General features: G+C 37.6%; 1 protein-coding gene and 2 long non-coding RNA genes across 13 annotated transcripts in view; 1 reads left to right on the top strand and 2 right to left on the bottom strand.

Moving 5' to 3' along the window:
• sif (guanine nucleotide exchange factor still life) overlaps window positions 1-18,403 on the top strand; it is a 64,371-nt gene that overhangs the window by 14,198 nt on the left and 31,770 nt on the right. For all 10 annotated transcript variants that reach the window (XM_033470068.2, XM_033470066.2, XM_033470076.2 and 7 more), the window contains exons 7-12: window positions 3,505-4,060; window positions 7,875-8,228; window positions 8,580-8,636; window positions 8,706-8,880; window positions 9,024-9,251; window positions 10,113-10,242. In XM_033470068.2, coding sequence (XP_033325959.1) covers window positions 3,505-4,060; window positions 7,875-8,228; window positions 8,580-8,636; window positions 8,706-8,880; window positions 9,024-9,251; window positions 10,113-10,242 — 1,500 coding nt within the window. The remainder of the gene's footprint in view (window positions 1-3,504; window positions 4,061-7,874; window positions 8,229-8,579; window positions 8,637-8,705; window positions 8,881-9,023; window positions 9,252-10,112; window positions 10,243-18,403) is intronic.
• On the bottom strand, window positions 1,550-8,145 carry LOC117220271 (uncharacterized). 2 transcript variants are annotated; one of them, XR_004490236.2, is made up of 3 exons: window positions 7,450-8,125; window positions 2,615-3,648; window positions 1,550-2,155 (listed from the first exon to the last, which is right to left on the bottom strand). It is a non-coding gene; the product is annotated as an uncharacterized LOC117220271 (long non-coding RNA). The 2 variants fall into 2 exon arrangements; XR_013034263.1 differs by lacking the exon at window positions 1,550-2,155 and having other exon boundaries at window positions 2,587-3,648; window positions 7,450-8,145.
• On the bottom strand, window positions 12,500-15,830 carry LOC117220270 (uncharacterized). The gene is made up of 2 exons (XR_013034264.1): window positions 12,789-15,830; window positions 12,500-12,683 (listed from the first exon to the last, which is right to left on the bottom strand). It is a non-coding gene; the product is annotated as an uncharacterized LOC117220270 (long non-coding RNA).

Genomic DNA, 18,403 nt, shown 5'->3' on the forward strand with positions numbered 1-18,403 from the left:
TATGATATCGAAAAAACATTATGAAGCGTCTGCGGGTTACAAAATATTGATTAAATAAAAAATTAAATATTGCCTGCCTTTGTAAATCGTAATTATCGTCGATGCACTTTTAGCAAATACTAATTTCTTTCGTTATATTTTGACCGGAGAGAGAGAGAGGTGATGTCAATATTTCATGCAACAGTTAAAGCATTGTGTTCACTTTCACATACAAATATATAAGAAAATATTATTATGGCAGAAATTATATTAGATGAGATACCTAAACAGCAATCTTGCTCTGAGATAACAGATTTATACAATTAAGATGATAGAATCATAATAACAATCTATAGGCTTATGCCGAAGCAGACAGCTGACCCCGAAATTAGACTGTCAATTAGGAAGAGCCTATTTTCGATGTAGCTCTTACTATACCAGCTGGGATAGTCATCCTGTTGAGAACATATTATGTATTCGACGAATATTCAATTGTACACCTTCTAATGAAATGTCGAGGCCGTTTTCATATTTCTAGCTAATAAGTACATCGTTCGTGAAATACAAGGTGTCCTAGCATTCCTAACACAACTGAGGATACAACTGACAATACAACTGAGAATAGTACAGTAAAGGATGGAACATTAAGACGAATTGGAAGAAAGAACGAAATTGGTAAAATTTCAATTCATTAAGACGAATTGGAAGAAAGAACGAAATTGGTAAAATTTCAATTCATTAAGACGAATTGGAAGAAAGAACGAAATTGGTAAAATTTCAATTCATTAAGACGAATTGGAAGAAAGAAATTAATAAAAAAAAAATACACTGCGGTTGCGAATCTTCTGCAGAATGACGTCTCACATATCGCAATCCATCGGAAGAAGTACGATTCAACTTTAATTCGGTTGAGAATAATATTTTTTGTCAATCCTGACTCGACCAATGTTTGTGAGCTTCGACAGATGCAAGTCACATTTTTTTTTGGTACTCACAAGGGAAGTTTGAGAACCCGGAAATTCAAGAAAATATGGAACTCCGCGTACAAGTAGAGTAAGTCATCCATAACACATATCTATTTTCCCTTCGTGCCATAATTTACTTTTAAGGGGTGATATTGAAAAAAAGTTTCAACAAAAGTTGAATGTTATTTTTATGTTTACAAGAACGTGTAAACAATTTTTTGAAAAAGTCGATACTTTTTGAGTTACCACCCCTTAAATTTCATTTTTTGATTTTTTTATATTTAAGTTGAAGTGCTTTTCGGTACCATCTATCCATTCTTGTAAGTAGTTTATTTTATATGTATATTTTTATAAATAAATAAGGCATCTATTGTCGAATTTAAAGTCTGCTATAGCATTTTCATTATCAGAGTGGTTTTATAACAGATAACTCACATAATAAATTATATAAATTTCAGACTGTGATATGAAATTCAATAAATTAATTGATCACGTGTACGATTCGTAATGGCAGCACAATCGAATTTCATATTACAGACTGAAATTTATATAATTGATAATGTAGGTTATGAAACCACTCTAATAATAAGACTGCTATAGCAGACTTTAAATTCGATAATATAGACGCTTTATTTATTTATAAAAAATATATATAAAATAAAATATTTACAAGAATTGATAGTGGGTACCGAAAAGCATTTCAACCTGAATTTAAAATCATCAAAAAATGAAATTTAAGGGGTGGTGCAAGGGGTAACTCAGAAAGTATCGACTTTTTCAAAACATTGTTTACACATTCTTGTAAACATAAAAATAACATTCAACTTTGATTTAAACTTTTTTTCAATATCACCACTTAAAAGTGAATTATGGTACGAACGAAAGATAGGTATGTGTTATGGATGACTTATTCTACTTGTACATGGAGTTTTTTATATTTTTTTGAATTTCCCAAACTTCCCGTGTCAGTGTTGGTTTCTGATGCGCTCTTCGAGCTGTCTTTTAACTGTTCCAGCATTGATTTGTATATCGTTCAAATTGATTACAGAACAAAAACAATATTTTGCGCACAAACGATAGACGGGAAGATCGATTTTACAGTTGGTTTACATAGTTTGCAACTCTTTAGTCGATCAGAATAAAGGCCAGTCTTTACCATTATTTTGGAGGTTCGTCGTTTATAATATTCCACACGTTCACTGACCTGCAACCTAAGCAAAATTATTTTCACACTTAATTTTTTCTATAAGAATGTAAATTAAAATACTAGATTGAAACGATTTAGATTTGTCAACACTTTACGAAAATGGCGTACAATTTTAGAAATATTAAGAACTTCGAGAAAATTAAAAAATCGTGCAATTAATTACACATTACAATTATCTTAGTACATTGTAAACTTGAATACTAATTGTTCATTGTATTATTGAGTATAATATAGCTTCAAAAAAGACAAATTATATTACTATGGTAGTGTCTGACTTAATGTATTTCAAACAACCGAGTATGCATATACTTTCTTGATTCAATGTGTAAGGTTTCTAGAAATTGTAATCTTGAAAGATGAAAGACAGCTTAAGAGCTGTGAGGAACAGGAATAAAACAGATAATTATTGACAGGTTATAGAACCGTGGCACCATAAACATTAGCAAGTAAAGTTTGTATGTACCACTAAAAATATATAACAGAGGTATTTTATGTGGTCAAGGTTATTGCTCCATCCCTCGAAACATATTATAGATCCTGCAGATTTCATGAACATTGGATTAACCTGCTGACTTACATTGAACAGATTCTGAAAGCAATCATGATGTTTTTTACATATATTGATTAAAAAAAAAGCGTAAATAATTGGAAAACACATAGACAGTGTAATACAAATAGACTAAATAATATGAGTATTTGTACTAGATACTATAGTATCATATACTAGAGTATATACTATAATATTTATAATAATATTTATACTAGACACAATAGTATAAATATTCTAGACAGTATTGTACAAATATACTGGATACTAAAGAATTGGAAATTATACATAATTATCTATATAAAATTAAACTAAAAATACATTAAATAATTTAATTATACTATATTAGATACTGCAGTATAAATATATTAGATACAGTAGTATAAATATACTAGATACAATAGTATAAATATATTAGATACTATAGCATAAGTATATAAAATACTAGAGCACAAATATATATATATATATATATAATACTAGATACTATAGTGTAATTATACGAGGTACTATAATACAAATATGTTAAATACTATAGAATAAATATGCTAGACAGTATAGTATAAACATTCTGGATACTACATTATATAAATATACTGGACATTATATATCAGATACTATAGTATAAATATACTAGATAGCATAGTAGAAATATAGCAGATGTATAATTGAGTTTACACACATATTCAAATCAGTATGAAAAGACTAATGAATTATTTAATGAAACCCATTGATGCAATTTGACAAAAGCATTCTACTGTATTGTTTTCCGTGTGCTGTCTAAAACTGTTCACGCTCGCTTGCAGATCGACAGCCCCGAGGAGAAAGGCACGCTGGTCTCCCCGAAGAAAACACCAAAGCAGAATCAAGACACCGGCACCCAGCAGAATGGCACCGAGATGCTGAAGTCGGAGGGTACCCAAGCCGGCGGCACGTTGCAGAACAAGTCCCTGCGAAAAGAACAGCTGCATCATACGAAGTCGGCCGATTACACCGACTTGGAGATCCAAAACGGCAATATCTTTAACATAGTGAACAACAATCACAGCAGTAAAAAGCCAAAGAGCAAGAGCACCGATGACATGAGGATCGAGAACGCACAGAACGGTGGGATTAGTTTAGACTCGAACACCCTGAAGAGGATGCTGAAGCCGATATCGAGCATCGACAGTCCCGCCACGTCGCCGGAAATGACCAGAAAAAGACACAGCCACCATAGCTACTACCATCCGAGCAATAACAACCAGAAATACGTCATGCAAGAGTCTGAGAACGAGAACTATGCTCATCCGTACCGAGCTCCGTACAGCAACAAATTCCAGGCTTCCAGGAGCGTCCACGACATGGGACACCAGTATATTGGTACATATAACAAATCTTTTATTAACAACTTCGTTACTACCAACTAATAATAAGATACAGTTGATCGGTGAATTTTGCATAGAATCGTAGATTTGTCAAACGCAAAGTAAATCAAAATCTACTTATAAAATTAATATAGTTTACGTATCAACTACAATACATAAATCGGACTAATAAGTTTTCATAGAAATTAGATTTTCATTTGTCTATTTGCAAATCTAATATGTTATGCGAAATTTGATCAGTATTTAAACTAGTTGAAAATTTGAACTCTAGAACTACTGTACTCTACAACAAAATTTTGAGCTCATAATTGATGTGCTTATATTAGTATACATGCTATTATTAGTAAAGAGTTAGAGTATATTTCGATAAAAGTTGCATGCAATGTGAATAAATGCAGCTTTGTTACTTTTAGAAGGTAATGACAATTGATCATTGGTAGTTCTAGTGTTAATTTCAATGTTTGCTTCACAGGATATTCGCTAACGATACTAGAGACACCAATATCCAGACTTTGGTCGCAATTTTTCATTCTCGTACAAATGATATTATTTAGTCGTGACAACTGAGGAATGACATATGCAAAGTAATTTTGTTTAGTTGTTCACTTTATGAACCTGAGGATTTTGTTGTATTTGATTAGTGTTAGTTTTGTACTTTGAGAAAGAAATTATATAGCCATCACACAGAGGACCACTATTCCTATAAAAATTATATCTTTCATGCGTTTTCTCACAAAAAATCTTATTTTCTTCCAACGGATAACGGTTTCTTTTTTGTTCTAAGAAAGATTATGGCAACGTATCAGTACTACAGTCCTGGACAAAAAGATAGCACATGTATGCTATCTTTAATTTCTCGAAAACTATGTGAAATTTCTCAAATGTAAATGCTTTAAATATGCTTTAAATACTATAATTTACATTTGAGAAATTTCACGTAGTTTTTGAGAAATTATATGTGCTATCTTTTGTCCAGGACAGTATAATTGTTCTGTATAAAATTGTCGTTCTAATCTCGAGCATTTTTACATCAACTGGTATAATAATTAACAATCACTGGATACTCAATGTTCACGACGAGATTGCCATGCATAATTAACACATTCTGTGCCACGTGCACCGCGTGTGTTAGCTTGTACGCATCTACTACGTGCCAGCTAATTACTTGTCGATCGATGACATAATAAAATATTTGATGACAGCCATTAGTGACCACATCAAGTGGCTAGAATGAAAAGTCGAGGAATAACAACCTTGTACGTGTTAAATTCGAAACCAAAGAATGTTTTTATTAATTTTGAAATGATTTTTGAAAAATAGAAGAAGAAGAATTTATTCATTCCGAAAATAATTACTTTTCGAAAATTTTAATCTTTAGTTAGACATCTTCGTTAACAATATAACATTTACGTAAAAGGTTTCACAATATGGTTTATAGTTTCTGATTCATAAAAATATAAATAAATAATTAAGATACAAACGATGGTTTCTTTTTCTAAAAATACAAAAATAACATCAACCGGATATGGCAAATATGTTTGGGTTGGTTCAGTAAACAATCGTACATAGTTAGAGTTAGGTTACACGAGAAACCCTCGTTAAAATCATGACCTCTTGCCTTATGATTAACCCCTTGCCTTATAATATCGATACAGGCACGTTGTGAGCTCATTATATTGAATTCAATAATTATGAATACTCCTTAGTGCATGTTACGAAGGAAAGTAATCCTACATTTAAAAAACAAGTCGAAAATGCACGATTTTTTCATTCGGGACCTAATTTTGAAGAGAATGACGTTCGACTATTTATTGAATGTACGTGAAGTTTAATAACATCGGAAAGATTTAGCAAAATCTTTAGGTCTGAACGCATACTTTTTAAAACAAAATAACTTTTTTTTTAAAATTCGACCAAACGAATTGAACTTTTTTGAAATATCAGAGAGGCGCTAGTTTATTAGATAATATCTAAAAATAATTTATCTAGAATCATTATTCGTCGGAATAACGAAAACAATTAAAAAACGATGCTTTTTTATGTTTATCTATCTGAACTTATAACGAAAAAAGGAGTCAAATTTTTACTTTTCTCGTCATTCCAATCAATTGCAATTTCTGCAAAATTTATTTTGATAATATCTAGTAAACTAGTCTCTCTAACATCTAAAAAAAAGTTACTTGATCTAATCTTAAAAAGATTAGAGGTGTTTATACCGTTTACACCGTTATAAAGGTGTTCGAATATTTTTAATAGCATTAAAATTAATTAAAATTAATAGCATTAGTAGCTATTGAAACTAGAATTACCGACCCCAAACGCGGCTAACGTATATTATTTCTTAACAATTTTGTGTATAATACACACAGTGGTAGACATATACTTAAGATCATTTGAAAAATGGTATAATATTTTTAAAACTGTACTAAATGGGGGATTGGTTTACTAGACAATGATTAAAATGCTTTTCTAGATTTTGCTATTGAATGGCGAAAAGAAATAAAAAAACTCTCGCTTTTTAATTTTTTTATCTGCGCTCATAACGGAAATTTAAAAATTGCTTTTCGTAGATATCTGTAACTTATACGCATGCTGAAAATTTTATCGAAATCGGATGACCTTGATATGTGCTGCAAACATTTAAAGATCGCAGTTTTGTCACGATTTTCGACACTTTCGACCAATAACTGTAAGAAATCCGCAGTCTTTTCAAACCTTTCGACACTTGTAATTTGAATCTGCGTCAACTGATTTCGATGAAATTTTCAGCATGCATAACAAGTTACCGAGATCCACAAAACGCATTTTCTATATTTTCGTTATAGGCTCAGATAAAAAAGTTGAAGAACATGAGTTTTTTTGCCCCATTCCAAGTAAAAGAAACATTAAAAAGAAGTATTTTAATCATTGTCTAATAGGCTAGTCCTTCTGGTCTATAAAAAAATATTCGAGCAATTTAGTCCAGTTTGAAAAAAGTTACACCGTTTTTCAAATGGTCTCAAGTATATGGTCGCCATTGTGTATGCTCGAACACACACACAAAGAAGTTCATCCAACAGTCTCTGATAGGAATGTTTTTACAATTTCAGTAGCCGTAAATGAAAATATCAGAAAGCAATCGTTTTGGTAGTTCTAGAATGGATTGTTAACGTATTATTTCCCACGTATTAATAAAAATCAATTTCACTGAAACCGTGGCGTAAGTGTCTCGGCTAAAATAACCTTTTGAAAAAGAGATCCTAAATGGAAAAAGGTTACCACATATTTCTAACATATATTTTTCGTGCGAAATCATCCTTTCCCTGGACGCGCCATCAATTCAACTACACCCGGTGCAATTCAGTGCGTACAAACACGAATCGTTTAAAATAAACACATACTTACGTCGTATCGACAAGTTCAGCCTCTGCTTGGAAACTAGATTAACAAATGAATCGCCACTCGCCAGGGTGGTCAGGAGATAATTGATAAGGCAAGGGGTTAAGCCGCCGACATAGTTGACTTTTACGCGAGAGGTCGGCACGCGTGTGCGGTGTGTGCGTGTGTATGCGCGCGCGCTCGCGCGCGGTTGCATATCACCGCTTAATGTCATAACGTTTAAAAAGGGAAAGGCACCCGGCGTGTTATATAAATAAAGTGACATGGGGTGCGTGGATCGGTCAGCAGGGGTGCATGGCGCATGGTGCATGGCGCATGTCAAAGCATCGTTGAACCGTCCCGAACGGGACACCTAACTCTAACGATACTTTTCGTCCGAACATCGTCGCCGTTTCGAATTGCTGCACGAGGGGGCACCTGTTTTGTCGTAGGCAGCAGAGGCAGGCCGTATTTAGATTCGGAACGTAATCGGTGCACAGGTGACATGTCGCCGCCGTCGGACAATGTCATCTTCGATAATCAGTGTTACGCGACCACGCCGAGCTCGTCGAACGGCAATTCGGACATGGAGCAGCCCAGTCATTGTAACTCGCGGCACTGCAACAGCGGCCAGACATATCAACAGCAAAACATGCAATCCGTCTCGACGCCCGGCAGCCCGACCAGCAGGCTGCTCCTAGAGTACGAGATGCACCTGAGGAACACCTTGGAGAAGGGTATGGACGCGGAGAGTTACAGCTTGCGCACCTTCGAGGCGCTCTTCACCCAGAGCATGGAGAACCTAGGTGAGTTTCCGACTCGTTCCCGCATCCTCCCGACCAGACAAGGTCTACAGTCCTCGAGAAAAAGGTAGCACGACCTGCTGTCAACGGATTCTCATAGGCACGTTCTACACGTCAAACACTGTTACCCAACTGTGCGTGTCAACACAGTTCCACGCGAAATGAAAGTTCGGCTATCGTTCGGCCTGCATCAACTTTTGCATTGAACACCATTGCGGCAAGGTAACGATCCCATTTCACTGGTCGCAAAATACTGAACGTGTCACCGAGAATCCGACGACAGCCGTTCGAAATCTGATCGAGTGTTCCGCAATCTCATGATAACGACCTATCCAAACGCTTCGAATGTTGCAGAGATGGCGGAAAACATACCACTGAACGTGCAGCGCACACCTCACGTGTCGCGGAGACGTAAGTCGAGTTACTTAAGCCGTGTCACCGGCTCTAGACTTCATTCAACATGTTGCTCGTGCTTCCCAGGTCCTGGCTCCAACAACAAGTCGTCGACGTTGCCGCTGTCCTACCGATACTGCAACGAAAGGCAAAACAGCAAGGACAGGGACGGCTACTACAGCGACCGCAACGAAATGGTGCGGGAGAAGAGGGAGCGGGACGTCGATCGAGACCGCGGTTACCTGAGCGACTACAACTCCAGGTAATTATCGGGTTGTTTATGGTGTTCCGTTTGAGATATCGTCTGCTAGGGTCTATCGGATATGGTCGACCAGTGAAAGAGAGTACGTTGAAAGATGATGCATGAATTGGACAGACTGTATGCGTGATCAATGATATTTCAAGATGCGCCAGCTGCAGCGGGGAATCGGCTCGCGCGCATTGGTTCCGGCATTCCGACGGATGGCAATCGGGAAGCTCGACTCTGGGATCCGGTGCATCGAGCTCGATAAATCCAAGTTACATGGGACACAAACGAGAGTCTCCGTGGGACTCCTTGCCATCGCTCAGGCACGAGGGCAGCCTGAACGACAGCGGGTACAAGTCGAATCGGGCCGACTCTTTGGAACAGAGGTGAGAAACCGGACGTTTTCATTCGTCGTCTCGTTGACCCATCTACGGTTTCTAGATCTTACAAAGCTGGTGTTACTGTTTCTAGATGCCGCAAAGTTGATTTTTTGTACGTGTCACCTCCGAGGTCGAAGCACCTTGTATTTCGATAACAAAGATACTTATAAAGTATTACTGGCTAATTGTTTAAGATTTCTGTTTTCAGTCTGGTTTAGTTACTTATCTTGGAAAACGGAAACACAGTGCTGTTTTCGATACTGATTGACTAGGGTAGTGGATCCGGTTACTGTGGGATTTTTGCTGTGCCTTTGGTTCGTCTTCAGACATAATTAACTTTACATTTATCGAACAAGACTTGTCAAACCTCTTTATTCTATCATTTCGTTTACTTTTCAATAGAAAAATATGATTTGTCTTACTCAATAAATGTAAAGTTAACTACACCTAAGAAACACGCCAAAGGCGCAGCAATTGGTCACCGTACAGTAATCGGCTTCCCTACCCCATGATTTCTAAATTAATTAATACTGCTGACAATAAGAACGCTAAGTATTTTTCATTTCCAAGGTGCATACGTAGCTGAACGAGAATGTAGAAGTATAATTTTTAAACACCTCGAGTATATGATTTAAAAATTGGAAGCAACTCGGAGGTTGGTTTAGAGTCTAAAATTACGACTGGTACGATTAGTCATAGCAAAGTGTGAAACGAAAATAGTAGGACCTTTTGTGCAATTTCTTTTTAATGTAACTTCTTCCATCTGTTTTCTCGTGCACTGCGATTTCTTGTATTCTCGACTTCGATTTATTCTATTGCCCGTTGCAACTTGACAGCATAGCACGCTCTTTCTTTGTCATTTTACAGGGGCACTTTCGACAGACAGGACAGCGTGAGATCCGACTACATGTCCGACAGAGAGAGTAGATATGGGATCGTGCAGCAGGCTTCTTTGGAGAGCACGGATTCAAGACTTTGTTACCTGACGTCCTCGGAGGTGAGTCGATCGAACAATGTTGTTAACTATAATAGTGACGCGACCGGTATCGCGGGACTCTTGGTACCATCGAAACGGGCCCTTCCTTCTATATTAGCGAAAATGTCATCAAGGAAAATCGGCGACAGTCTGAATCGTCTAGGAATTCTTTGATACGTCTCGAAGCGATAAGACGGTGATTTTAAGTAGTGAAACTCATTCATGATTGAAACGAATACTTGGACGGAACGCTTCGAGTCCGGATAGACAAGTTTGAAATTCGAGATTTCCCGCAGCATCGGTGATACATTTATGCCGGGTTTACGCAATAACGGGCGAACAATGCTGCAATTTCGTGCAGGAAATTCTTAGTATCGATAATTGTATTATCTGCACGCCTGCGCGAAAGCAGACGGAAGCGCACGCGCACGAATATGGAATTTTATTGCTACAACTATAGCTCGTGCACGCGGACATGTATGCGTGTGTAAATGCGCCGATTGGCGGGCGCAAGGAAACCGCACATCTGTTTGATGAACCTTGATAAATAGCTGAATCTTTCATCCACACACACACACACACACACACACACACACACACACACACACACACACACAGCGTAATGTAACGCGACACGGTGCACAGGACGTTCGATTTGTTGACATTTTTACGCTGTCTGGATTACATTTATAACAGAAGAGCAATTTATTCGCTTCTGTCGAAGCGCGTCCAAGTATTTCAATCAGAATGTGCAGATGTCAAATTTGAAAATTATAAAGTCTGCATTGACCTGCCAAGTTTTGCATATGCGAAACAATGTAGCGAATATTTTGAACATTTTATGGGCATCGATTCGTTCACCGCTTTCTGTTTTTTCGAAACAGGATACCCGAAGCTGGTTCGATGATACGAGTGGGAATCTTTTTTCGAAAAACAGACTGCTATTAAAATTAAACAGATTCTGAGAAATTATCAATGCTTCAGTATATTAACCATACGCATATATAATAACAACAATCGCGTTAACAAATTTTGCGAATCTTCTTAATTACATTAATTTTAATTCGTGTTCTTGCATTGATATTTTTTGGTAAATCAATGTCAACAGAATCTATTTAATTTTAGCTAAAGAATAAGATGTGCTTAAAATGTGTGTGCAAAATCTTTGCTTCTTCTTTTGTTTTTAATATAACGAGTACATGTGTGTAGATTTTTGCAAGTACGATACAGTGGTTTCTGCACAGAACCAGAGACAAATATGAAAGAAATACCTGACCCCGTAATTTAGGGGTCGGTATAGTCGGGAAGTCGAAGATAGATTTTCCTTGTCAACAGGTGCATGCGCAAACGTATACCTCGAGCCGCCAAGATTTTCTCTCTCGACTGTACTTTTTTTTTTCTTGTTGGAATCGTTACGATAAGTAGGGTATCGGTACGTGGTTGTTGCTGATCTATAACCGCCGCAATCAAACAACCATTCCTTTTACCTTTGCATCGATTACAATACCGTAGAATAGATTTCACGATTTTCGCGGACGATTTGTAGAATTGCCATTAGATATATAGTAATGCCTTACTTAGCCAAGAGGAATTGCTTCATTTCCAAGAAGCTGAGTCATTATGAGGAACATTATTGATAAAGGCAGATAGCGATATTTTATTTTACTAACAAAATTAGAAATATATTACTTTTATTAATATTTCAACGTTCTTCAAAATTCTTTTCCAATATTAAAGTAAATGGTTTGAGATTTTTTAAGAAGTAAGAAGATAATAATAGTTATTTTTGAGTTTTGTAGACGATTTAGTTAAAATTATATCGATATTTCACTGTTAACAACATTATAAACATGTAGTTTCATTAATATTTAAACATTCTTTAAAAGAGAATAACTTTTCTAGGATTAAAGTAAACAGTTCGAGCATTTTTAAACAGTTAAAAGATACTAATGGTACACATTTTCCAAACTTTCTTATCCGAACTTCTGTTGAAAATTGAAAACGTACGTTTCATAGATATGTGCCAGTCGTATTCATTCTAAAAAGATTCAGCTAAATTAAAGTTAATTTAACCATTAATTAAGTTAAAGATAATTTAACCTTTTAGTTAACGTTAATTTAATCTTTTGATCGCATTCATCCACTTAAAATTGTCGAACACTTTTCCAAATTGTTACACGAAGATCTTCATGGTTTAAAATGACCATTATATAGAACTGAATATTTAATTATCCGGTTGCTATACTTGGGAGTAAAATTAAGATATCGTAACGCGTCATAAGTTATTGATCACCCTAGTTCATTTACTCCAATATATTTCATCATCGCATGGAAAGTATAATCCGCAGAAGTACAAAGAAATCTCGCGAGACAGGCGAGGGGCAGGGGGTGTAGTATTCTCTAGTCGCTGCACTCTGACGTAGTGCTCCATTATTTTGAAACGCGATGTTTTCCTGAAGAATCTGAAAAATAATTTTCCAATAACATTATAATTACACGATTTTGTTTGAAATGTAATCGGTATTGTCCGAAATTACAATAGAATCCTTCCACGTTAGTTTACATACCATCGAACGAGGTATTACTGTATATTCAATGGAATCTGCAAACGTCGTTTGATAAGACACAACAAACTTTGATCACTCTTTCGTCTTTTATTGATCTATCTTCCGTCAGGCACAACTGCAACTTTACATCATCTCGCGCAACATATCGAAACTCTCGTGGAACGAATCAGATCGTCCGATATGTAACGCGAATTTCCTTTTGAAAATCTTGCTTTTACATCTCCGTCCAGTGAAATGTTCACAGAACAATTAAATAATATGACGTTTAAATAGTTTAAAACGACAACGAAGATCGTTCGAACTGTGTAGACTCGAACAGCTATGCCCGAATTGACACCATGATTCGTTCTACACCGGATTTTATTTAGAAAGACTGGTTTTCGAATTTTTACGAGGAGAACTAAAATGAAATTAAAACGTATCGTGTCGCGTTTTTCTTGTGCATTAGTCCCGTAGAAAATATGTAACAACCCCTTGGTAGCTTTCGATAGGATATCTTGAGAGTGCTATCCCCTAAAACTGTGAGCAGTAGCAGTAGCAGTAGCGAGAGCAACAACAGTAATAGCAGGAGTACACTGCGGTGCACAACTTTAGCAACATCTAAATTTTTCATTGTTTCAGATTTCTTGATAGAAATAGATCAAAAGCGATCGTACGGTTTCAAAGGATGTAATAAACAATACATTTCAGCAAAATCTCATCGAATACATTCCACTTCGTCGTTAGACTTTTTACTATAAATCAGTAGAAAATTGGCATTAAAGTTATCGTCACCTTTCTCGTCACCGCTTACATATTTTCCATGTGTCGTTCTTTAAAATAAATAATATTCTTAAATGAAGTAAAATAAAAATGTCAAGACATATTCTGAGCCCTCGGAAACGCTTAATTATGTTGCACGAAGACGCCGTACACTCGTCGATATCATAATCGAAAGTTTCTTTACAATGGAACCTCGATTATCCGAAACTCTAGGTGATCCATATATGCAACGCTTCTTCTTTTTTTCACTTTTTAACATCGCATCGACCGTCTGGTCGTTAGCGATGACTATCCATATTTCATATTCCATTTGTAGATTTCGCTTTAGATTCGTCTAAACTTCGTGCACTTTAGAATTATGTATATCTTAGACCGTGAGTGGCAGATTGCAGAATTCACATCGAGGTGGAGTTTTCATTTTGAAGGAGGAATTTGTGTCAGTCTTGTACGTCTGATCATCAGTCTGGATAGTTCGACTTGGCCTCTTTTATTGTCTGGTATCTTAGGTAGAAAGTTGGAGTGGCGCACTGTTGTTTCACATGTAACACGATCTACTGTCGAAATCACTAAAAATTTCATCTGTCACTTGAGTGATTGCACTATTATTCGAGCCGTTTATGTGCTCCTGTTTCGTTTGAATAACCGAGATTCTACGGTATTTTATGTATGCAAGCAATTTTCATAAGGTTTTGCTGGAATTCGTTGTTTACTATGCCCTTTCTGTTCATACGAGTGATTCTTCGTATTCTCAAGGCGTAACGAGTGACTGTGTATGCTGTTACACTTAGACCATTCACGGTGGCGACCATGTACTTACGTACAGTTAACATAATGAAATATCATTGATTCTATAAAAATAAAATGGACAAGTAAACAGATGTCAACTATATTTTTCACAAGATCGCAACGCATATTGATAAACAACAAAACAGTTTTTCTTAATTTTGCGACAATTATAAAGCTTTTTTTATATTTTTACATTTAACTGTCACATTTATCGCGGACACGCATTTAAGTACACATCGGAAATATCCGTATATTGTATATAACTCTGACATAACTTCGCGAGAAATCGAGCTCGCCTTTCCATTGGTCAGCGTTCTTCGTTAATAACTCGTAAACAAAGGCATTTTCGCGAAGGAAAAAGTTACTTCAAATGACCACAGGAACCGCTCATTTCCCGAAAGTAACATAATTTTGGGACACCCTGCATATGGTCTAAGCGATAACGCATCACTGTCTAGACTTCATATTGTTTAGAGAACACAATGTGGTAACAGAACGTTACACAAAGATACTACATCTGTTACCGAATCTCATTACAACGTTACACGTCGTCAATGCAGCGAGTAACGTTGTCTAATCCATAACTAATCCATACGTCATTTTAGCATTACTTGTATATGCATTACGATTAATTCATTACACGTATTCAGGGTAACGAGATTCGGTAACAGAATCTAGAACGTTCCCATATTACCCAATTTTCATCGTTCGCTTGATAAACGAATGTTACCGATTCCAATTCTCACCTTAAACGTTACTCTTGCCACCATTCAATTCCGACGGTTAACGTAATTAGAACTGGAAAGTGAGACAACCGTGATCGTACGTTCCGATTTGTCAAACGGAGCGCAAAATTTGCGAAATAATAATGGGAAATTCGATAACGCGAAACCGCTCTTGCCGAAGAATCCGAAACATGAGCATTCAGGTGGTGCAAGAGTTGTGCGCCGCCGCCGCGCTGTGGGCTGAAACGATGAAGTTGTCTCAAAAGCAAGGAATTTTCTTGATAAAAATGAGAAATAAAGCGACGATCTTTTCTTGCGTTAAAGCTGAAATGTTGTAGAATAAGGGAAGAATAGAAAGAACGAAGTATGAAACTTTTTATAACTAATGCACCTTCAAGTGCATTAGACTTTACATTTCAAGAATAACAAACGTAAAATAGAAATCAATTCTTCATATTACTTTATCATATATTATCACTTATTATCACCGTTCAATTTTTATACTATCAGATTAGAATTTTAGTCGTATTATCAATTGTACGTGATTTTATTATTATTTTTTATATTTCCTCATATCTCATATATCTTATGAAATACTCGAGTAGAGTAAATTCTCCCCAATTTTCCTTCAGCTTGTAAACAAAAATGGACAATTTGGGAAATGGAGATGCGATTATTCGAGCCTTGTATCTCGTTTTTATAATTGTTGACAATCGGCAACTATAAAAATAAGCCGCGAGGCTCATATAATCGGATCTCCTCTTCCCAAATCGTCCATTTTTGTTTACAAGCTGAAGGAAAATTGGGGAGAATTTACTGTACTCGGCAAATATTTGTCTACCCGGGTGTCTCACGAGTATAACCCGGGTACTCGAGTATCTCATAAGTAAGAGCTTTAGTATAAGGTAAAAATTATATGTTACGGAACGCTTTTCAGGCTGTATAAGATTGCCATCGATTTTAAACAAACAGATTGATGTTTCTAGGTAACATAACGAAGTTTGAAATATTTCTTTAATGTGAACAAAAAATACGAATAAAATAATGAAGTACGAGCGTGCATCTAATACGGTAAACCGTTCTCGTGCCGTGTCCCCGTGTTCCATAAATCAGGACGATGAAAAAAAATTGAAGTATACAATACGGAACAGTATAAATTATAAAGAACAATGTTCAAACATATGGGCAAAATTTTATCGCATTGTTCGAGCTACCGTTTCAAATTGAGGGTCACAATTGAGCGGTGTTTCATGTTAGGTGCTTCAACCTGAACACGTAGTTGAAAAAAAAAGTGAAACTGTACATGGTGTCGGATAAATCACAGTTTCGTTGGAATATTTTAACTTCAGCATAAATTTTCAAGATGAAAAACTACTCATGCTAGATCCTCTCTCTATTTTCCCCTCATTCTACATTTCAGCTGTAACATAGAAAAAAAGTAGCATCGCATATTATCTCCATCAGAAATTCTTTGATTTTGTCACGACATTACCATTTCACCACACTGCCCGCCGTAGGATCAACGATAGCGAGACAGCGGTAGCAACCAGCGACTAGCAACTAGCAAATAGCAACTAGCAAATAGCAACATCCCCCACTCGGGCTGGCGTCTCGTCTCCCACTGTCTGTCACCCCTTCTATGCCGTCACCCATTTTCCCGGTTCCGCGACCTCTTCGCGTATCCCCTCACCCAGGTTTCGTTTCCCTACTAGCACCGGCTGCTGGCTGGTGGTCCGTCCGTCCGTCCGTCCGTCCGTCCGTGCCGTGTTCGTTCCCTCTATCGCCCCCCCCCCCGTTCGCTCTCTCTCCACAAGGACCGCCGCGGTATTGATTCCCCTCGCGGGTAGCAGCTCTCTCTCCTCTTCCCTGTTCTCCAGCGCAGTAGTCTGGAGCAACGCGCGTTCGCGGCTGCGGACACTACTAATTTACCACTCGTTCGCGGAAAGTCGAAAGAGCTGGATAATCATTATCACAGTCCGCGAATAATCCGAGGGATCGATCGATTAACACTCGATTTCTCTGATTAAACGGAGGTGGTAAATATTGTTTGCTCCTGACCTGCTGGCGGTTTCCTCCAGGAGCTGGCACACCGATACCCTCTGGAGCTTATCCGGCGGAACATCACGGATATATCACGATGGACGGGGATACGAGTGATACTCTCGAGGATTACTGGAGGCACACGCCAGATCCGCTCGTCATACGTTAAGAAAAGGCGTCGGATGCTCGTGAATGATTTTTCTCTGCGTCGGTCGCTGCCGGATATAGAGTTCTGTCGTGATCGACCGTAACCGATCTGGAACGTTTCGGCGTAGCTCTCCGCCGGCCCGATCCGTCTCAAGTAGCAAAATCGTATCGCAGATGATCGCGTCGGAGAAGTCCCCGGGCCGAGGGAACGTTGTTGTTATTCTTTCGCCGAGCGGGACGGGGCAGGTCGTGGTCGTCGTCGCGCGATTCGCAGTCGTATAGTTTTCGGGGCACGTGCAGGCTCACGTGTGACGTCGACGGGGAACGACTATGCACCGACGCGGTTTTTAGCTAGGCCCCCGTATCGTAGGCGAGAATTAGCGTCCGTGTTTGTACGCACGAGTGATTAGGTACCTGGTTATATATCTCATTGCTGCTACTAGTACTTCTGCTGATACTACTTTCCGGCACTCGCGGTCCGTTCCCGTTCTTGCGCGTTCACGACATTTTTCTCCAAGACCCCCGGATCGGAATCGCCGCCGATCATCCACGATTAAACGGGACAAGTCGAACGGAAACAACGGGAAAGGGAAGGCTAGCTGACCTTTTCCGCTGAGTAGCGTTTCAGTACGGTTCGTTGTTCGTTTCGAGTACAAAGAATACGCGTAAACATAGTGAGAAGAGAGAGAGAGAGAGAGAGAGAGAGAGAAAGGGTGAGAGAGAGGGAGAGAGAGAGAGAGAGGGAGAAAGAGGGAGAGAGAGAGAGAGAGAGAGAGAAAGGTAAAGGTAGAATAAACGAGGAACCGAGATGAAAATAGCGAAGGAGTGGGAAACTAGGGGAAGGGAAGAGGGAAGAGGGTAGACAATAGGGGAAAAGAGCTAAAAAAGAAGGAGCAGGAGATTTCGGAAGAACCTCATTCGACGCTTGGAAAAAAAGAACAAAAACCAAAAATATAACAGAAAAAAATAGAAGGATATGTACCTACTAACCTATATGTATACTTAAGAGAGATAGAGATAGAGAAAGAGAGAGATAGAGAGAGAGGGAGAGAGAGAGAGAAAAAGAAAAGAGGGAAAACAGTGATATCGAGAAAACGTAACATATTTTTATACGGAGAGTTCGTTTCTACGCGTGTATTGCCAAAAATATTCTAT

Source organism: Megalopta genalis, chromosome 10 (assembly GCF_051020955.1).
Source record: "Megalopta genalis isolate 19385.01 chromosome 10, iyMegGena1_principal, whole genome shotgun sequence".
Lineage (NCBI taxonomy): Eukaryota > Metazoa > Arthropoda > Insecta > Hymenoptera > Halictidae > Megalopta > Megalopta genalis.